The following is a 22,141-nucleotide window of genomic DNA, read 5'->3' on the forward strand; positions in this document are numbered from 1 at the left end:
AATTCCGACGAAAACTTCCACTGGGACATACTCCAGGAGTTTCTCCGAAAATTTCTCGGGGAATTCCTCCGGGAATTCTTTTAGGAGTTCCACCGGCAGTTCCTCCAAGAATTCCTCCAGGATTTCCTCCGAGAACTATTCCGGTAGTTCTATCGGCCGTCCCTACGGGGATTCCTCTGAGAATTCATCCGGGAATTCCTCCAGAATTTCCGCCTGGAATTCATTCAGGCTTTCTTTCTGGCAGTTTCTCCGGGGATTGCATTGAAAATTTTCCCGGGAGTTTCTTCAGAAATTTCACCGGAAGTTCCTCCGGGAAATCCACCGGAAATTCATCCGGGAGTTTCTCGGGGAATTCCTCCGAGAGTTCCAGCAGTAGCTCTTCCAGGAAATCATTCAGGCTTTTTCTGGAAATCATTTAGGCTTTTTCAGAAATTCAGCTGGAAATTGCTCCCGAAGTTCTTCCGATAGTTTCTCTGAGAGTTCCTGCGAGAGGTCCTCTAGGAATTATTCTAGGAGTTTCTCCTGAAATTCCTCCGGGAGTTCTTACGGGAATTCCTCCATCCACCGGCAGTTTCTATGAGCATTTCTCCGGGAGTTTCATCGGCAGTTCCTCCGAGTGTTCGTCTGAGAAGGAACTCCCGAAGTAATTTCTGGAGGAACTCCCCGAGGAATTTCTGGAGGAATTCGATGAGAAATTATCAGAGGAATTCTGCCGGAGGAGCTTCCAGAGAAATTCTCCGAGGAACTTCTGGAGGAGTTTGTAGATAAATTCCCAAAGAAAGTTTAAATGAATTCCTGAAAGAAAGCCTGAAGGCCAGAGGAACTACTGGTGGAACTCCCGGAGGAATTTTCAGAGGAACAGCCGGTGGAATACCCGGAGTTGAATTTCTAGAGGAACTTCCGAAATCCCATTTCCCTTGAAATTCTTGCCAAATACTCTCCAGGAATTCCCTGTAAAGTTTCTGGAGGGATTACCAGAGGAACTTTGGGAAAAACTCCTGGAGGAGTTTCCGGAGGAACTCCCGCAAGCGCTTCCGGAGGAATTCTCACAAGGAAGTCCTGATATAATTCTTGGAGAAGTTCATTAAGGAATTTCTGGAGAAATATTTGAAGGAATTCCCGGAAAATACCAAGAGGAATTAATGCAGAAATTCCCAGATGAATTGCTGTTCTTTTTTTGTTCTGAAGAAATTCCTGGAAGAACTCTCAAATTAATTTCCAAATGAAATTCTGGAGTAAATTCCGAAATGAATTCTAGGACAATTCTGCGGAAAAATTCCCGGAGAAATTTCTGAAGGAGAAGTACCTGAAGGAATTCCCGGAAAAATACCTGGAAGAATTTCCAGTGAAATAATTGGACGAATTCCTGGAGAAATTCCTAAAGAAATTTATAGAGGAATTCTTGAAGGATATTCTGAAGTAATTGCGGAAAGAATTCCAGAATGAAATCCTAGAGCAGCGGTTCTCAACCTGGGGTACCTTCGCTAGACACAGGGGGTACCTCGGATAAAAATGCGTAATGGCGTACGTAGTACAATTCCAACCAAAACATATTGATAATGTTTGGATAGTTTTGTATTTCTATAATTTCAAAACTTATAAACTGTCTTGTACATAATACTATAGTGATCAGTAAATCAAAGCCAATTGAATCCTGCCCTCCACAATCAAGGGATACGGAACAAAACATCGAACGAATGGACACATTTAAAAGAAAAATCTTCTATGCAATTTACCAGATCGATGCTTCTTAACTAAAATCTAGAATTCGAATTTTCGGAAGCCTTCGTTTGAGAGGCATAAAGGCTTATTTTCGAAAAGGTCGGTTATTTCGTTAAATTTACAAGAGGATTAGAAGCATCTTTCTACGCTTCTCGGAAGCGTTCTTCTAAGCTGCTTGAAGCCCGCCTTTCATAAGGTTTGGAAGTCTTATCTCAAGAGGCTTGGGCGACTTCTTTCAAGAGGCCTGGAGGAGTCGTTTCAATATGCCTGGAAGCTTCGTTATAAGAGTCCTGGAGGCCTCCTTTCAAGAGGATCGGAAGGTTCCTTTTAAAAGGTTCAGAAGGCTCCTTCAAAGAGGCACGGAAGCCAACTTTCAGAAGGACGGAAGCCTCCTTTCAAGGGGTCTGGAAGTTTTCAAGAGGCTCGGAAGCCTCCTTTCAAGAGGCCCGGAAGCCTCCTTTCGAGAGGCCGGGAAGCCACCTTTTAAGCGGCCCGGAAGCCTCTTTTCAAGCGGCCCGGAAGCCTCCTTTCAAGAGGCCCGGAAGCCTCCTTTCAAGAGACTCGGAAGCCTTCTTTCGAGAGGCCCGGAAGCCTCCTTTCAAGAGGCCCAGGAGCCTCCTTTCAAGAGGCCCGGAAGCCTTCTTTCGAGAAGCTCGAAAGCCTCCTGTTAAAAAGATTGGCAGGCTCCTTTCAAAATGCTCGAAAGTTTTCTCTCAAGTGGCTCAGGAGTCTTTTTTCAAGATGTTCGGAAGCCTCCTTTCAAGAAGCCCGGAAGTCTGTATTCAAAAGGCCCGGAAACCTCCTTTCAAGAGGCCCGGAAGTCTCGTTTTAAGTGGCCTGGACGCCTCCTTTAAAGAGTCTTGGAAGCCGCCTTCCAAGAAGCTTAGAAGGCTACCTTTAAGAGGCTCGGAAGCCTCCTTTCAAGAGGCCCGGAAGCCTCCTTTCAAGCGGCCCGGAAGCCTCCTTTCAAGAGGCCCGGAAGCCTCCTTTCAAGCGGCCCGGAAGCCTTCTTTCAAGCGGCCCGGAAGCCTCCTTTCAAGAGACTCGGAAGCCTCCTTTCAAGAGGCCCGGAAGCCTCCTTTCAAGAGGCCCGGAAGCCTCCTTTCAAGAGGCCCGGAAGCCTCCTTTCGAGAAGCTCGAAAGCCTCCTGTCAAAAAGATTGGCAGGCTCCTTTCAAAAGGCTCGAAAGATTTCTCTCAAGTGGCTCAGGAGTCTTTTTTCAAGATGTTCGGAAGCCTCCTTTCAAGAAGCCCGGAAGTCTGTATTCAAAAGGCCTGGAAACCTCCTTTCAAGAGGCCTTTCTCCTTTCAAGCGGCCCGGAAGCCTGCTTTCAAGAGGCCCGGAAGCCTCCTTTCAAGAGGCCCGGAAGCCTCCTTTCAAGAGGCCCGGAAGCCTCCTTTCAAGAGGCCCGGAAGCCTCCTTTCAAGAGGCCCGGAAGCCTCCTTTCAAGAGGCCCGGAAGCCTCCTTTCAAGAGGTTCGGAAGCCTCCTTTCAAGAGGTTCGGAAGCCTCCTTTCAAGAGGCCCGGAAGCCTCCTTTCAAGAGGCCCGGAAGCCTTCTTTCAAGAGGCCCGAAAGCCTTCTTTCGAGAAGCTCGAAAGCCTTCTTTCGAGAAGCTCGAAAGCCTTCTGTCAAAAAGATTGGCAGGCTCCTTCCAAAGGCTCGAAAGATTTCTCTCAAGTGGCTCAGGAGTCTTTTTTCAAGATGTTCGGAAGCCTCCTTACAAGAAGCCCAGAAGTCTGTGTTCAAAAGGCCAGGAAACCTCCTTGTAAGAGGCCCGGAAGCCTCTTTTCAAGAGGCCCGGAAGCCTCCTTTCAAGAGGCCCGGAAGCCTCCTTTCAAGAGGCCCGGAAGCCTCATTTCAAGAGGCCCGGAAACCTCCTTTCAAGAGGCCCGGTGCCTCCTTTCAAGAGGCCCGGAAGCCTCCTTTTAAGCGGCCCGGAAGCCTCTTTTCAAGAGGCCCGGAAGCCTCCTTTTAAGCGGCCAGGAAGCCTCTTTTCAAGCGGCCCGGAAGCCTCCTTTCAAGAGGCCCGGAAGCCTCCTTTCAAGAGGCCCGGAAGCCTCCTTTCAAGTGGCCCGGAAGCCTCCTTTCAAGAGACTCGGAAGCCTTCTTTCGAGAGGCCCGGAAGCCTCCTTTCAAGAGGCCCGGAAGCCTTCTTTCGAGAAGCTCGAAAGCCTCCTGTCAAAAGGCTCAAAAGATTTCTCTCAAGTGGCTCAGGAGTCTTTTTTCAAGATGTTCGGAAGCCTCCTTTCAAGAAGCCCGGAAGTCTGTATTCAAAAGGCCCGGAAACCTCCTTTCAAGAGGCCCGGAAGTCTCGTTTTAAGTGGCCTGGACGCCTCCATTAAAGAGTCTTCGAAGCCGCCTTCCAAGAAGCTTAAAAGGCTACCTTTAAGAGGCTCGGAAGCCTCCTTTCAAGGGGCCCGGAAGCCTCCTTTCAAGAGGCCCGGAAGCCTCCTTTCAAAAGGCCCGGAAGCCTCCTTTCAAGAGGCCCGGAAGCCTCCTTTCAAGTGACCCGGAAGCCTCCTTTCAAGAGGCCCGGAAGCCCCCTTTCAAGATGCCCGGAAGCCTCCTTTTAAGCGGCCCGGAAGCCTCTTTTCAAGCGGCCCGGAAGCCTCCTTTCAAGAGGCCCGGAAGCCTCCTTTCAAGAGGCCCGGAAGCCTGCTTTCAAGAGACTCGGAAGCCTTCTTTCGAGAGGCCCGGAAGCCTCCTTTCAAGAGGCCCGGAAGCCTTCTTTCGAGAAGCTCGAAAGCCTCCTGTCAAAAGGCTCAAAAGATTTCTCTCAAGTGGCTCAGGAGTCTTTTTTTAAGATGTTCGGAAGCCTCCTTTCAAGAAGCCCGGAAGTCTGTATTCAAAAGGCCCGGAAACCTCCTTTCAAGAGGCCCGGAAGTCTCGTTTTAAGTGGCCTGGACGCCTCCATTAAAGAGTCTTCGAAGCCGCCTTCCAAGAAGCTTAAAAGGCTACCTTTAAGAGGCTCGGAAGCCTCCTTTCAAGGGGCCCGGAAGCCTCCTTTCAAGAGGCCCGGAAGCCTCCTTTCAAAAGGCCCGGAAGCCTCCTTTCAAGAGGCCCGGAAGCCGCCTTTCAAGTGACCCGGAAGCCTCCTTTCAAGAGGCCCAGAAGCCCCCTTTCAAGAGGCCCGGAAGCCTCCTTTTAAGCGGCCCGGAAGCCTCTTTTCAAGCGGCCCGGAAGCCTCCTTTCAAGAGGCCCGGAAGCCTCCTTTCAAGAGGCCCGGAAGCCTGCTTTCAAGAGACTCGGAAGCCTTCTTTCGAGAGGCTCGGAAGCCTCCTTTCAAGAGACCCGGAAGCCTTCTTTCGAGAAGCTCGAAAGCCTCCTGTCAAAAGGCTCGAAAGATTTCTCTCAAGTGGCTCAGGAGTCTTTTTTCAAGATGTTCGGAAGCCTCCTTTCAAGAAGCCCGGAAGTTTGTATTCAAAAGTCCCAGAAACCTCCTTTCAAGAGGCCCGGAAGTCTCGTTTTAAGTGGCCTGGACGCCTCCATTAAAGAGTCTTGGAAGCCGCCTTCCAAGAAGCTTAGAAGGCTACCTTTAAGAGGCTCGGAAGCCTCCTTTCAAGGGGCCCGGAAGCCTCCTTTCAAGAGGCCCGGAAGCCTCCTTTCAAGAGGCCCGGAAGCCTCCTTTCAAAAGGCCCGGAAGCCTCCTTTCAAGAGGCCCGGAAGCCTCCTTTCAAGAGGCCCGGAAGCCTCCTTTCAAGAGGCCCGGAAGCCCCCTTTCAAGAGGCCCGGAAGCCTCCTTTCAAGAGGCCCGGAAGCCTCCTTTCAAGCGACCCGGAAGCCTCCTTTCAAGCGGCCCGGAAGCCTCCTTTCAAGAGGCCCGGAAGCCTCCTTTCAAAAGACTCGGAAGCCTTCTTTCAAGAGGCCCGGAAGCCTCCTTTCAAGAGGCCCGGAAGCCCCCTTTCAAGATGCCCGGAAGCCTTGTTTCGAGAAGCCCGAAAGCCTCCTGTCAAGAGGCCCGGAAGCCTCCTTTCAAGAGGCCCGGAAGCCTCCTTTCAAGAGGCCCGGAAGCCTCCTTTCAAGAGATTCGGAAGCCTTCTTTCAAGAGGCCCGGAAGCCTCCTTTCAAGAGGCCCGGAAGCCTTCTTTCGAGAAGCTCGAAAGCCTCCTGTCAAAAAGATTGGCAGGCTCCTTTCAAAAGGCTCGAAAGATTTCTCTCAAGTGGCTCAGGAGTCTTTTTTCAAGATGTTCGGAAGCCTCCTTTCAAGAAGCCCGGAAGTCTGTATTCAAAAGGCCCGGAAACCTCCTTTCAAGAGGCCCGGAAGTCTCGTTTTAAGTGGCCTGGACGCCTCCTTTAAAGAGTCTTGGAAGCCGCCTTTCAAGAAGCTCAGAAGGCTACCTTTGAGAGGCTCGGAAGCCTCCTTTCAAGAATCTTGGAAGCCTCCTTTCAAGATGCACGGAAGCCTCCTTTCAAAAGGCTCGGGGAAGCCTCGTTTTAAGAGCTTTCTTTTAAGACGTCAAAAACCTTTTTGCATATAGCTCGGAAGGCTCTATTCAAGAGGCTCGGGAGGTTCTTTCAAAAGGCTTGGAAACATTTTTTCAAGAGGCTCAGAAGCCTCTATTCTAGGGGGTACCTCAGTTAATGCAAAAGTTCGAAGGGGTACTTACTTACTTACTTATGGATCCTGTACACCTCCGGTGGTGCAAATGGCCGACTTGAAAGATCTCCATCCTGAGCGTTGCCCGGCTATCGCTTTAACCTGTTGCCAGGTTAGATTTCGGTCGACTTATTTTATTTCTTTATTGAGGCTTCGCCGCCATGAGCCTCTGGGTCTGCCTCTGCTGCGATGTCCCGCTGGGTTCCAGTCTAATGCTTGTTTACAGATTTCTTTTCCGCCCCTACGTAGAGTGTGGCCGACCCAGCCCCACTTCCGATCCCGAATTTCTGTTGCTATCGGCCTCTGGTGACAACGACGATGGAGCTCGTTGTTTGCGATCCAGTTGTAAGGCCACCAGGCCCGAATTATATACCGCAGGCATCTGTTAATGAACACCTGCAGCCGTTGAGTGTTCTCCACTGATACACACCATGTTTCGCTAGCGTATAACAGCACAGATTTCACGTTAGAGTTGAAAATTCGTATTTTGGTGCGTTCACTTATTTGCCTGTTTTTCCCGATATTTCTTAAACTCGCAAAGGCAGCCCTTGCTTTCTTGATCCGTGCGCCTATGTCGATCTTGGTACCGCCGTCTGACGCCATTTGGCTACCAAGATATTGGAAGCTTTCAACATTCTCCACGGGTTGCCCGGTTACTGTGAAACTGGAAGGAGTCACCGTGTTTACATCCAACGATTTGGTTTTGTTGACGTTGATGACTAAACCTGCCGAAGAGGAGCGCTCGGTAAGGTCGTTGAGCTTACTCTGCATATCAGAGCGCCGTTGCGCGAGGAGTGCAACATCATCAGCCAATTCGAAGTCGTTTAGGTGCTCCATGGTTATAGGCTGCCATAACAGCCCGCGGTTTGGTTCACGGTCAACCGCATCTACCAGAATCTCGTCGATTACGATGAGGAACAGTAACGGTGATAGAATACATCCTTACCTCACACCGGCTACGACCCGGATAGGGTCGAACAAGACCCCATTGTGCAGCACTCTACACGAGAAGGCCTCGTACTGTGCCTCGATGAGACTGATGATTTTCTCAGGAACTTCCTTGCGTCTCAGGGTGCCCCTCATATTCTCGTGATTGAGACGGTCGAAAGCTTTCCGGCTTGCTGCCGCCGGAGAGTCGCATCGATCTTCTCCTGAATCCGGGCTAGGATGATTTTGCACAGAACTTTGAGAACGGTACACAGCGAAGGGGTACCTGTCATGAAAAAGGTTGAGAACCGCTGTCCTAGACGATATGGATCATGCAGGTATTCACGGAACTCTAGAATTCTATAACAGAGTGATGCATAGGTTCTCAAACTTGAGGAAGATCCATTAATTACGTATCGCGAAAAAGGCCATTCCCCCCTATGTCTCACTTTTTGTATGATTCATCTATAATTTTTGTATGGGTCGTCACACTTCTCGCAATCCTCCCTCCTCCCTCTAAGCGTTACGTAATTTATGGATGTTCCCTTGCTTGTTAGTTGGAATTGCTTCAATGGACATAATTACGCAGTACGTACGTACGAAAGAAAACATGTTATTATGATCACAAACATGGCATCCATATTTTGTTCGTACCTTTTATCGTCTATAGTGTTATAGAATAAAGCTTGATCTACGGAGACCACGGCGTTCCTTGATGACCGGCTGTTCATGTGAATGGTTGCTACTCCAAAATCGTTCAGAAATAGAGCAAGTTGCACCCCGAACGCGTTGGCGCTCTCATACTTACTTGCTTCATACTTATTATACATATTATATATTTTATACATATTACAGTATTCTCAATCAGAAGTGCAATTGAGTTTTGAGCTTGAGGCTCTATATGATCACGTTTGATGTAAGTATTGAAAGCACCTTGAAGAGATTTATTACAAGAAGTGTTACGAATTAGGGAGGGGTGTTGAAAATGGTTATTGTTTTGCGTGACGTACTTTATGGATCTTCCCTAGATGCCCTTGGTCATACAATTTTTTGGCGGTTTATGCTAGACCATCGTATATCTTCTTGTTGATCGATTTGAATATGAAGATCTGAATTCAAGGACTGTTTGGAGTATCGTAGATAAAGAATAGAAAAAGATTTGTTTATCGCTGGACAAGCGCAGGATTTTATCATAAAGCATTTCAGATTCAATTATTCAACCAGAATATGGTGAAGTATGGTGTTGATTCCTTAGAACATCAAAATTATAACTAAAGGATAGTTTGGATGCTTTAGATCATCCTAGTGCCTGCAACCTGATCTGTGCAATATTTTTCCTGGATGGAACAGTTTGAACATTTTTGCTGAAGAAAGCAAGGCTCTATCTCTTAAAACTTATTTTGGACAGCTGATTTCCGTCCTAAGTGTATGACCCATCCGTATTGAATTGGTTAAGGGAAAAATATTGATAATTACCATGTTTGCATTCCTTGTGGAATGCAATTTGATTTAATGTGAAGATATACTTCTTTCTTTCAAATTCCTCAAACCGAAATAAAATCTCATACAGTAACAAACGTGACTCAGATAGTGACCTTTCTCCCCCAGCCAGGTGACATTTGGATAACACCGACGGTGAATCAACGCAGACTTCGCCAACGCAAACGATTGTTGTCTGCCTTGGCAAAAATTAGCAGTTTGTGGGTTATCCACGCGTAGCCATTGCCAAATCTTTCCTGTTTATTATTAATATTTTATTATTCGTCGCATTTAGATAACTTTCCGTACATGGTAGGTCTTTGTGATGCGCTGATTTAATTACAACTCAATCGATAGTTTCGATGTTTTTGAAAGTGGTCGTCCTTTCACCGGATCGTCGCACACCACCCGATCCTACCGTGATTGATGCGCCATCGTGAAGGTATTCGAGATGCGTGCTGAGTTTGATTTGAATGTATAATTTTGTATGGCCAGCGCCGTGAAAGAAGGCGGAATCCATCCGAAAATTTTCATTCAGTGTCAATCATATCTTTCAGCCTATGCAAGGGTACAATTTATACACACTTCCGTATCTGTTGCCGGTCCGCGTCAGTAGATACTAATTTGTTTTGAAGCCATTTCTCGTTCACAGCATGCGTTCAGCATTTAGCTGCGTACAGGCGATAGTACTTGCGTTTACTACGCGAATAGGTTAACGGGTTTTCAGTGGGAAACAGAGCCGTTGACGTAACGAGTTTGTGTATGTTTTCTGCATAATAACTTTTATGCCATCCACAATCCCGTTTCGGCTCTCTTTGAATTTTGGTCGTAACTGGCTTTACATACCCGCATAGATCAGCTTTATGTTGTACGGTACTAACTCTACCACATGGTGTTTTATTTATAACTCTGCATTTTCCTGTTCAATCACTTTTCTCAACACTTTCAGATTTAAAGATGATTGTAAAACCATTGATGCTTTAAATTGGTTTGAAATGAAATACATAGTAAACAAGCGTCCGAAAAAAATAACATGGAGCTCAAAGACAACTGCCTTCAGAGATGCAATATTTGCCAGTCCAGGCAAGGTATAAGGTTTTCTGCTTGGACTCTCCATTTGTCCGTTTCATGGTAGACGCTCTTCAGGTTTCCAACTCCACGCTTCCATAATGTAGCAATACAGAATCTAGCATGATGGCTTTATTTATTTATTGAAGAAAGCCACAGGAACAGTACATTAAAAAGATACATCTGTAGCAATGCAGGATTTTGCATCTCTATCCATTGCTTACAAAAAAGCTTCAATAGACATTTGCTGCTGAGCTTATAATTGCTATTTGATAATGTTAGATCCAAAAAACAAATATCACGTTTATTGTATAAAATCGTGGCATATGCAATGCTGCAAGGTTTTAATACAATAAATGTAAGCTTTCTATACATAGTATGAAATTGTGAGATTTTAATATAATGTAATGATTGAATTCTTCCGAAATTGTATATGCCACAGTTTTATACAGTTTTTGTATGGTTCTTCTGCAGAACAGTAGCAAAATCTGCCATTCGCTGATTGAGTTTGTACTTGACTTGAAAAGTGTGACAATATTTCTGTAGGTACTATGTGTGAAAAGATATTGGGTTTTTATGCCAATTTGAGAAGGGACTCATCTGCCCCCTACCCCCCTGGTTTTCCACCACACTAACTAATAAACAAGTTAACCGAGATAGTTGATGAATCCAGGGTACCACCGCGTTTTTTCGGCAGGATCACGGGAAACTTGAAGTCGAAAGAAACCTGCTGTGTACTTGAAATACGACCATCCATCCGTATGACTTCCTGTTCGTCCAAAAAAGAGGAAAGTTTGTACATCCTGCTAGCCTTCTCGATTTTCAACTGCTCTTCAGTGGAAAGCTACCGATTTTTTTTGAGGATAGTGATCTCATCTTCGTAGGTTTCTGCTTGGATCTGCTTGAAAATAGTGGACTTAGCTTTGAGCATTCCGTCCCGGTTTAGCCACTCCGTTATTACTGGTGCTTGCTTCTCAATTCTACAGCGGAGGTTGTTGATGAATCGGTGAACGTAGGCCACCGCACGAACGAGACGTTCCCATTTTGAGAATCTTCCAATCTGCACCACTTTATCTCCGATGACGGCTTGGTGCAGGTGAAGCGGGCGAAGCTCCTCTTCTGTCTCGGTGATTGCTTGTGCCACTTTTCGGGATTTTGGTACAAGAACTCTGGAGCTTGGAACCACCGACTGTCGGAAGCGATATTCGGTCCTTAGCCCCATTTGGTGGCTTCGTCGACAACGTTTGAACGGGATGGTACCCAGCGCCACTCATCAACCTGTGTTAGATCTTAGATTTTCGTCAGCCAGAAGGCAACGAATCGCCGGTACTTGTGAGGGATCGACCGCAACCAAGAAAGGAAGGTACAGGAATCACTCCAAAACACTTTGCGATTGATTAGAAGTGTGTGGTTCTCCACTACGGATTTCGTTAGCCTGGCTCCAAGAACGGCTGCTGATAATTCTAGCCTCGGAATGGACAGTAGCTTTAAAGGCGCTACTTTCATTTTCGCCAAAGAGCAACGAACTTCCACGGCAGTGCTTCGGAACTTCAGCGGTAGTTCTCAATAGAATAGTAGAATAGTAACATCGTGGAACGTCAATGTGTTCTATTTGCTTCAACAGCTTGGTCCAGCGTACCCATTGCTTGACCAGTTTCGAGACCAGTTCATCTGGAATCTGCACGTCCCAGCCAGATATGCTGCACGAGTACTTTTCCGTGAACAACAAAAACGGCTACCAGCCCAATGGAATCGAAGATACTCATTACGACGCGCAAAACTTCTCTCTTTCTTGGACCAGCACCATCATGTAGGAGCTTCTGTACCTCGTCCTTGAATACGCCTTGGAAGATGAACACATCTAGGTCTTGCCTCCACGTCATACCATAGTTCATAGGCAGCCGACCTGTCGATTAACTTTTTCTTCGGAGATTCCGTTTGATGCCCCCGATTCGTTTTTGGACTTCAAACGAATTGGACAGCCAGTTTTTAACGGTGAACCCCGCCTTGGAGTGTACCAGCTTGACCTGCTCTGCCAGCTCAATGGTTTCTGCTTCTGTATATACGCTGCACAGGAAATCGTCCACGTAGTGATACTTCTTAATTGCTTCCGCCGCTAGTGGAAACTGTTCGGAGAACTTATCGGCATTCCGATAAATTGGGCTGCAGAAGGCGAGCATGTGGAGCCAAAGGTAGCAACGCTCATCACGAACACGTCGAACGGTTGAGATGGATTGTCGCGCCATAGAAACAATTGAGCGGAACGGTCTTCTGGTCGGATAAGGATCTGATGGAACATTTCGCATATATCGGAGCTGATCGCTACATTAAATTGACAAAACGAGATTAAGACTGCAGGAAGAGATGCGAGAAGATCCGAGCCAGCAAAAAGAACAGAGTTGAACGATTGGTCTTGGACTTAAGCCACACCAGCCTCACCTTGTTTAGCTTTCTCAGGTTCGTTACGTCTTTCAATGACAGGAACCAAGTCCGTTTGGGATCGAAGCTGGCCAACTCAACTGAATTTACCTTATGAGCATACCCTTTAGCCTAGTACTCGATGATCTGGGTTCTCACGTTGCCCTGTAGCTCGGGTTTCGCTGCTAAACATCGTTCAAGACAGCGAAATCGATTTTCCGCCATTGGTCTGCTGTTTGGGAAATTAACACAGTCATATTTCCACAGCAAGCCTGTCTGGAACCTTCCAGACGGTGTTCACACAGTAGTGGCTTCCAAAATTCGCTTGGCACGTTTGTTATCTTCACTTTCAATAGCAGGGGCTGCAGCACCAACACTTTCCATCGAGAAAAACTCCTTTACTAGTTCATGTAGCTCTTGATCGTGCGAACATGCGGAAATATGAAACAGCTGATGTGTCGACGGTACGTTTGCAGCAGACGTTGTTCCGTACACCGCCCATCAAAGCCTGGTTTTAGCAGCGATTGGGCTTGGCTCCTTCCCTGCTTTTTCGTGTCGCCATGGCGAACGAATTGTCCGAACCGACCAGAATTGTGGGAACCGCAATGACCTCTATAAGTCTATATCTACAAACGTAGGTCCCCGCAACCCACCCACGACGTTTTCGTTGTTGGGGTGAGCATGGAGTAGTATCTACTGCAGCTGCTGGTTTTGTTCAAGACGCCACCAGCGCTGTAGTTTCGATATAATCTGTTGAGACGCTGTGTTCACCGCAATCCATATAACCTCTTCCCGACACATTCTCTCAACGAAGTTGTCCGGGGTTGCATCCAAGCCGCTGACAAGCAGCATGGCATTGCATTCAACATCGAATCGCGGGCATGCGAACATCGCATGCTCTGCCGATTCTACCTCTCCTACATATTCCGGGCACTCCGCAGAATCTACGAACCCGAACCTATGCAGAAACTTTTTAAAGCAGCCATGTTCAGACAAGACCTGTTATAGGTTGAAGTTGACCTGACCATGCTTCCTACTAATCCAATCCGATACCTCCGGAATCAGTCTGTGGGTCCAACGACCTTTGACTGCAGTGTCCCATGCTCTTTGCCATCTCTTGACACGTCTCACTTGCGAAATGGTGAGTTGACATCTGGGAAGGAGCGACCTACACAGCTCTGGTCCTCACAAGTTCCAATCTCACGCTTCCACGGGTCTTCCGATGACAATCGACCGCCAGCTAAGGGTTGCGTACTTAGCTGGTAGTGCAGCCTGGGCACTGTTGTCCTTCTGACATCAGCTAGAGTAAGTGTGCGACCAACGGGACCATCGTCCCTAACCCCTAATCCCAAGGCGTTAAGCGACCCGTGCCGTGGGGAATGCATAGGCAGGGGGTGAAGTAATGAGCTAGGCCTTTAACGGAGCCTGTGGGGTACCTGGGCACCCTCCACAGTAATTGTCCCTTACCGCGTCATGCTGGGCTCTGGCGTGGTGGACCTCTTTCCCCGAGCAACTCGTGAGACCAAAATGGAAAACCAAGTCAATTCTTCAATCACAGTGTAGGCGACAACCCCTTCGCAAGACGTGGGCTGTTCAGGTCTCCACCTAGGAGGCCAGAGGCAATAGTCGGCAGCTCAGTGCGCAGCGCCAGCGTGGGTCACTTAACCATCTCCCAGACTCCGCCGGTAGAGGTTATAGACGGCCCATGGCTTGTGAAGGCGATGAACCGCAAACTTCTTCTTCTTCTTATTGGCATTACGTCCCCACACTGGGACAGAGCCGCCTCGCAGCTTAGTGTTCATTAAGCACTTCCATAGTTATTAACTGCGAGGTTTCTAAGCCAGGTTACCATTTTTGCATTCGTATATCATGAGGCTAACACGATGATACTTTTATGCCCAGGGAAGTCGAGACAATTTCCAATCCGAAAATTGCCTAGACCGGCACCGGGAATCGAACCCAGCCACCCTCAGCATGGTCTTGCTTTGTAGCCGCGCGTCTTACCACACGGCTAAGGAGGACCCCTATGAACCGCAAACGCGATGGGCTTTCGGCCTTCGAGGTGGCGACGGAACAGCTGGACGCCATCATCGACTTTGCGTCATCGAAGTATTACATCAGTAAGGAACTCAAGAGGAGCTTGCAGAAACTTCGAAAGTCGATGCCGAAAGTCGGGACGGTCAAGTGTAAACCCGTGAAATCCGTCGAGGTCTACCCAGACTGAGGCCCAAGGATTCGCGGACTCGGGCAAGGTCGAATCGACCGAGGGCGTGCCAGCGAAGACGGTGATGCCAAATTCTACCCAGACTGAGGCTCTGCGGGCACGTCGGGGGTGACTGCTCCAACGGAGCAGACACAAAAACGGGGGAGACTGTCTCCAGGGGATCAGCTCCCTGGTGGCCGCTCCAAAACACGGAGGTTTACTACCCCGAACAATGGTAGTGGGGCTGGGAAGCTGAACCCCGGCCAGGTACCTCCAAAACTGGGGGAGGAAGGACCTGGAAAGGTCCGTCCACTCAGGAAAGACAGTTACGGCAGGCTGAGAGCTCTCAGCCGCACCAGACCAGGGAAATAGAGGGGGATGACGCCTCCTGGACCCTGGTCAAGAACAAGAGGAAACCGAAGACGTCAAGGGTCGAAAAGAAGGCCCAGGTGAATGAGGGTAGCAAGAAGTCTAGGGTAGGCGCCAATCGCTCCAGGGGCGATGCCCTAGTCATCAAAACGGACGAGGATAAGTACTCGGACGTCTTGAAGGCGATGAGGAGTGACGTCAAGCTCTTTGAACTCGGCGCCGACGTACGTCGAATAAGACGTACCCGGATGGGCGAGATGATCCTCGAGCTGAAGCAAAGCGTCTCGCAAAAGGGCGCCGTCTACAAGAAGTTGGCGGAGGAAGTCCTAGGCGAGACGGTCAAGGTGAGGGTACTCACGACGGAGGTGAATCTAAGGGTTAAAGATCTGGACGAGATCACCGAAGTCGAAGAGCTCGTCACGGCACTTCGGCGACAGTGTGAAGTGGAGACGCCCACCGCAGCCGTTTGGCTACGGAAAGGTCCGGCTGGGACACAGGTAGAATTGGTTCGGCTATCTGCAGCGGACGCCTCCAAGGTAGTCAAGTTAGGGAGCGTCAAGGTGGGATGGTCGGTATGCCCTGTGCGCATATACGAGCAACCCGAAGCTTGCTTCAAGTGCCTGGAACCGGGGCACAAGCAATGGGACTGCAAAGGCCCTGACAGAGGCAATCTCTGCCGACGCTGCGGATTGGAGGGACATAAGGCACAATGCTGCACGAACCCTTCCAATTGTTTGATTTGTTCCAGCAAAGCTGTGAACAGCAAGCACCCCATGGGGGGTTCGAAGTGCCCGGCGTTTAAGCGTGCTGCAAAATCACAGTGCAGGTAACGCAGCTGGCTTGCTCGGCCTCGCCCGAGTGTTTGGTGTGCGCAGGTTTAGAGGAAACGGCGGAACAGGTGTTGTTCGTGTGCTCACGTTTTCGCGCAATGCGTGACCACATGCTTGCCACATGTGGTCTGGACACTACCCCGGACAACCTAGTTCGAAGGATGTGTAAAGATGAAGTTGGCTGGAACGCCGTTTTATCGGCTATCGCCCAAATCGTCTCGGAGCTACACAGAAGGTGGCGCGTGGACTCAAGGATGGCTAGTTCAGGCGCAAATAAGAGGTGGTCCAAGGGATCGCAGTCGGCTTCATGGGTCATGCCGGTGGTCATGCTTTGTGGTCGAACTCGATCCTTTTATCGAACAAGTGGCCATGCGAAGAACAAAATGGTATCGTCGCTTTCGCGGTGTCGGTCAACCGGGCGGGTTCCGAGCCCGAGTAGGAAAGGGGTCCTCGTCAAGGCTGGGGCAGGCGTAGGCACCGCGTCGGCAAGTCCCTCTATGTGATGGCGAATAGACCCTGTCGCGAAGTCGACCCTTCCCACCTTCCGAGGACATAGTGCGTAGTAATGCCACCTGGAAAGCCGGCAATGCGCTTGCACGATACCATGGTGTTCTTCTAAAAAAGCGAGTCACGATGTTCGGTGCTGCAAGGACACGCAGCTAACCTCGAGGGTGCGTTGTGCACTGGCCCCCCTTTGAAGCATTACTTTCTGGTAGTACCGAAGGGACTATGAGCTTGGCAGCTATGGAAACGGTTTAGCGGGTCGGGGATGTAGTCCTGCCTCCCTCGGTGATCCCTAACCCCGCACTTCCTGGTCAACCCAGGATGTCTGTTGAGCAGATTCCCCTTCCATTGTTTAGGAAGAAAAAAAAACATGTCTTTTTGGCCAAACAATAGTGAAGTAGTGAAAAATGACCATTGAGAAAGTGAAATGAAATCAGAAGCGAGAAGCAACAAGTGTGTAGTGATGTGTCTTATTTTCACTTCTCACTTATCATTCCTCACTTCCCAATTCTCACTTCTTTCTTTTCCCAGTGAAAGATGAAAGGTGAGAAATTGAGAGAGAGAGAGAGAGAGAGAAAGAGAAAGAGAGAGAGAGAGAGAGAGAGAGAGAGAGAGAGAGAGAGAGAGAGAGAGAGAGAGAGAGAGAGAGAGAGAGAGAGAGAGAGAGAGAGAGAGAGAGAGAGAGAGAGAGAGAGAGAGAGAGTTTGAAGTGACTTCTTACTCTTTATTTCTCACTAACAACTGCCCACTGCAAAAGGTGAGAAGATTGAAGCTAGAAATGAGAAGTGAGAAATGATGAGAAAGAAATGGAAAATGAGACGCATGCTTTCTTCTTACTCATCATTTGAACTTTTCACAGTGAGAAAACGTCCTTATTCTCACTTCGCACTTCGCATTTTTTTACTTCTCAATTGTCATCTTATTTCTTCACGTTTTTTACATTCACTATTATTCGGTCAAACGACATTTACGGTCGTAAGTGATATTTATGTATCACATATTATATATTTCGCAGAAAAGCATTTTCCGTTTCAAAATATAGAAAACAGAAAAAAAATCCGAATTCATCACTTTTTTTTCTTTCCAGATCATAGGCCTCGAGTTTTATTCAAGTGCTTAATACTTAATGAATAATATTTTATAAGCATTATTGTCTTCTAGACAACAAAATCAATAATACCACGGAACGTGATACAGCAATCTTTTTCGAAGTATTCATCATTATCTTTCTCTCGCTTTTACAACCGACAAATTAATCGACTGCTATTTGTGATCATATTTCCATATATTTCCACGGCGTTGACATGTGATCCGGAAGTTGATTATCGCATTCGTGTGGCTATTTTTGAAGTGCAAGTTCCCCTATTACTCTCAATCCTTTGAACGTAACACGAAACCTTTTTGCATAACTTCCATACAGCAGCTACCGTACTGGCTACTGGAATTTGTCAAGCGCGTTGGCTTATATGGAGTTGAGTTGAGTGTTGAGATGATGCATGGCACTCCGTTTCGCAACTCTAAACAGCTCCATCCCCGGCTAACGAGTGTAAAAAACTGATTACTCACTTTACTACGTCATTCATACCGCTTTTCTATACATTTCACTTCACCTTGCCCTCGCAGGAAGCTGAGACCTTGTGACATAGTCAGGCCCGTCACGAATCAGCCTTTTCAATTTTATTCAATATTCGATACGATTTGTTGATATGACATCCAACGCGCATCCAACGTTCTAATTCATCAGCCACCTGAGAACTGTCCTCTTAGATTTCCAGTGAGCAAGCACACAAAATTGGGACAGACGACTCTGTGCTTTCGTTACCGTCGCGTCACTCGCGTCGCGTCGTCAAGATCGCTCACCGAAGATAACTGAAAGTGAAAGAGTTCCGACCCAGCTGGGAAAAAACGTTCACCATCTAAATATATGAGCTTGGGATTGCCTGGAGGGCCAAAAACCTGAGATAGATATAATGTTGAGTAATTTTTCATAGGGCCTCATCACAGAAGACCACAAAACCACGTGCCGCCGCCGGTGCCGTCAATGTACTCGGAACAGAAGAAGAAAGTGAAATGAAGATATTATGAGAGCACGAACACGATTAAAACATCATACTGGATTCCTGCATAGTTGAAGAGATTAACTTCACCAGGCTGTTTGAGAGTGTGTGATCGATAGTTTACCAATCTTGGGCTGGAGGCGCATCTTCAGATCTGCGTCACCCGTTCGCTAGGAAGTTCAAAACTTGTGCGCGTGCCGGCGCGTTAGTTAGTGATGCAAAACGTACGAAATAGTTGCAAACAGGTGGAATAATCGAAACAAACAAACGAGAGAAAAAAAATCGTACAAAAGATGAGCACAAAAATGAAGTTCAAATCGACGGCTGTGATAGTGACCGTTGTCGGTATGCTGCTGCTGGCTGTGATGGCGCGGAGGTGTCGAGCAGCGACGGGCTGGTACGGTAATCAGACCGATGTTGACTACCGAGGCGGTCGATTTCTGTTCGATGCACTCTTCGGATTGGATACGGGCGGCTTCTCGCTTGTTGACGAGGATGTATCGGACGGGACCAACCTGGTCCGGGGCTGCGATTGCGGTAAGTATGCCGAATGTTGATTTTAATGTTTTTGGGTTCATTTGAGTATTATTACGAGCTATATGTAGCAGTGGTCAGAGGCATACAATCAATTTTCGCAGACAATCAATGTAGGGGAAGAGGCCCCAAAACGCCCCCCCGATGCAAAACGCCTTTTGTGGTTTCCCTCATATTTACCGTCATTAATATGTCCGTAACAAAACTAGATCTAAAATTATGTAGGATAGACGAAGAAAGTTTCAAAATAGTGCATGGGAAGGTCGGAAAAACCGATAATTTCCACATTTTGAAGAACATCTAACATTTTGGCGAGGCAAAACGCCCTAGTGACAATAACCTACAAAGTACTTGCGTCTTCACGGACTATCCATACTAGAATGCTGATTCGCCGACGCGTGGTACTTTGTTCCCTAGGAGCCGCCAGCTAAAAGGCGTTTTGCCTCATGAGTTTTCCGGCAACAAAATATCACCACTTTTTTGAAATGTGAATATTATCAATATGATTGAGATTTTTGACAATTTTTGAATGGCATCAACTAGCTATATTGTTTAACTGATGCATAATGTAAAAATACCCATGAATAGCGTTACAAATAAGACAATAGAGCAGTGTTTGCTTAGCTAGGGCATATTGCCCCCCCTTCCCCTACCTAGTTCGTGGTGACATTTATTCTAACATTAACCCTTTATAAGGCAGACGAATCTAAACAATAAAATAACAAAAACAACAATAGGACACAATGTTGACATGGTATTAAACTCAAATGTATGTTTGTTATACATTAAACAGTTCAGAAACATTGAAAAATTGGTGGCAATATAGTTGCCACTGCCCGTCTAGCGGGACAATATTGGTGGCAATATAGTTGCCACTGCCCGGCAAGCGGGAAAACAGGCAACAAAAAAATAAATAAAAGATTTTTTAAAATTAGGTTTTACGTAGAACCAGTCAAATTAAGGCACGTTACTTTTTTTGGTGAAGAGTATTAGTCGAAAAACGCATTACAAACGAAAACAATTTTTTTTGCACTTTTGTTCCCAAGGGGAAAAACGCAATTTCGTCAAAAATCCAAAAACCAAATATACAGAAAGGTAAAGCTTTTTTCACCCTAATCACGTAATAATCTAACACAGGAGATTCAAAATAATGAATACCAACGGGAAAAAATTTATGTTTGTCGTTTTTTTAACGAATTATAACTGAAAATCCTTCTTCCATTCGAAACTTACGATTTGTTCGTAAAAAAACTGTTCTCAAATTGACATTTCAAATTTTTTATGGCTCAAATTCATCTGGGGTGTTACTAGGAAGCAAATAAAGCCACTACATGGGAAATAATAGGTAGAGCTCTTGTTGATAAATAGAAAAACATATAATTTGTTGGTGGCAATATAGTTGCCACTGCCTTATAAAGGGTTAAGCCAAAAATGGTAATGTGATTTTTGCTGTAAATAAATGAAGTTCACTTCGAATAGCTCAATCTGTACAAGCTGCCATATCTATCATATCATGACTTCTACTGTGATCACTGTTGAATGGTACCTATATAGTTTTCACAGATGCCACCCAATATTAATTTATTTCTTTAATTGATTTTTTTTTTCTTTTTCGCTTGGCCGAAAAGGATTGGATCACAGTCTTCGACTAGATGTCGCACATACTAATATACCTACCACCTAGCGTTAGACACCGTTGTTTTTCGTCAGTGCGAATCAAACACGAAATAAAGATTTAGTTTAGGGGCTCTCCATGTACCACGTGGACAGCTTAGAGGGAGAGGGGAGTATGACGAATGTCCACGACTCATACAAAATTTTCGAAATTTCAGATGAGCAATTGTCTACACTAAGGGAGATGGGGTGTCTAAAATTGATCAAAACCTGTCCACGTGGTATATCATCATATTAATCATATCCTAGGAATCACGGAAGAATGCTTTAATTCTTTCTAGTTTTTCTTGGTAAGCAAATTTAGTGCTTTTTCCTCTTCTTTCGTCTCTCTTTTCTCGTTTTTGTCATCATTTTTTTGCTCCTAACATTCTACGTTTTAATTCTTACTTCTTACTTTTTATTTAGTACTTCTTACTTCTTAGTTCTTACTTCTTACTTCTTACGTCTTACTTCTTACTTCTTACTCCTTACTTCTTACTTCTTACTTCTTACTTCTTCCTTCTGACTTCTCACTTCTTACTTCTTACTTCTTACCTCTTACTTCTTTCTTCTGACTTCTCACTTCTTACTTCTTATTTCTTACTTCTTACTTCTTATTTCTTATTTCTTACATCTTACTTCTTACTTCTTACTCCTTATTTTTTACTTATTACTCAATACTTATTCCACAGAAATTTATGGAAGAGAAATTATTAAGGCTTCCCAAAAAATTCCCCGAAGAACTACCAAAGAAATTCCATTGGAACTCCCCAAAGAGTTTCCATAGGTTCTTTCGAAGTGTTCTCAGAGAAATTTCCGAAAAAAAACTAGACATTACGCTGTCTGGAGTAATTCCTAGCGTAACTAGCGTAGGAGTTTGAAGAAAATCCCAAAATAATTCTGGGGAAAATTCTCTGAGAAATTATAACCCGCCAACCCGTCACGTTCCCCGGTTAAATGGATGGCTTAAGCGCCACTCCGTGAAGGAGACCACCCACCAGTTTAAGGTTTGCCCGGCCTGAGACTATCCAGAGGATAGGGTCAATGTTTCCCGAAATCGGGGAGGGAAGTGACTGGTTGTGTCAAAACCGTCGTACTTAGCGTGAGCGTATCGACGCCGCAAGACTCTAAATCACGTACGTGCAACTACCAGAACCGCTCCAAAGACAATTAACCGTTCACAATCAGTTTTCATCACTGGCCCAGCTCTCCACAATCAAACGAATAAATCACGCTTTAGAATGAAAAGTTATCACGACTACAAATTGAAATTGATGATTCGTCCGCGAAAAGACATGGGAACCCCTCTCAGATGACTGACTGTTTGTCTACATTTACGGGAATCTACTTCATCAAGTTCGAGACGAATAGCAGTATGCTGTACGCTATAATTTCTACATTCACACACATCAAGTATAACACGAAGCTTTAATACAGTCAAACAAAGAGCTTTATTACATCTCGTTTATTCCTTTGCCTAGGCCTTTCTTCTTCCCCTTTTAACATATTGCTACACTATCGCATACTATCTAATCCCCATCAACCTACAGTGTATCGTGCGTGTTGTTTGTGCGTTACCCGTTCATTCACTCGCTGATCATGTACCAATCATTTAACGGAGGCAATTAAGTACTTGAAATTTATTGCCTCATGCGCATGGACGTTCACAGTACAAAATGCATGCAAATACTCACTACCTAGGTTTTACGTGGATGGTTGGATGGTGATGAGTCGGCGGCTGAGCACACAGAGCTGCTTACGCACTACTCCGGCCCGATG

At 46.4% G+C, this 22,141-nt stretch overlaps 1 protein-coding gene across 1 annotated transcript in view; it reads left to right on the plus strand.

The window, feature by feature from the left end:
- Positions 1–22,141, plus strand: part of LOC134206439 (uncharacterized) — a 234,118-nt gene that overhangs the window by 120,922 nt on the left and 91,055 nt on the right. The window contains exons 10-11 of the mRNA XM_062682155.1: positions 11,419–11,604; positions 18,441–18,712. Of these exons, the coding sequence (XP_062538139.1) occupies positions 11,419–11,604; positions 18,441–18,712 (458 nt within the window). The remainder of the gene's footprint in view (positions 1–11,418; positions 11,605–18,440; positions 18,713–22,141) is intronic.

This window comes from Armigeres subalbatus, chromosome 1 (assembly GCF_024139115.2).
Source record: "Armigeres subalbatus isolate Guangzhou_Male chromosome 1, GZ_Asu_2, whole genome shotgun sequence".
NCBI classification, from domain to species: domain Eukaryota; kingdom Metazoa; phylum Arthropoda; class Insecta; order Diptera; family Culicidae; genus Armigeres; species Armigeres subalbatus.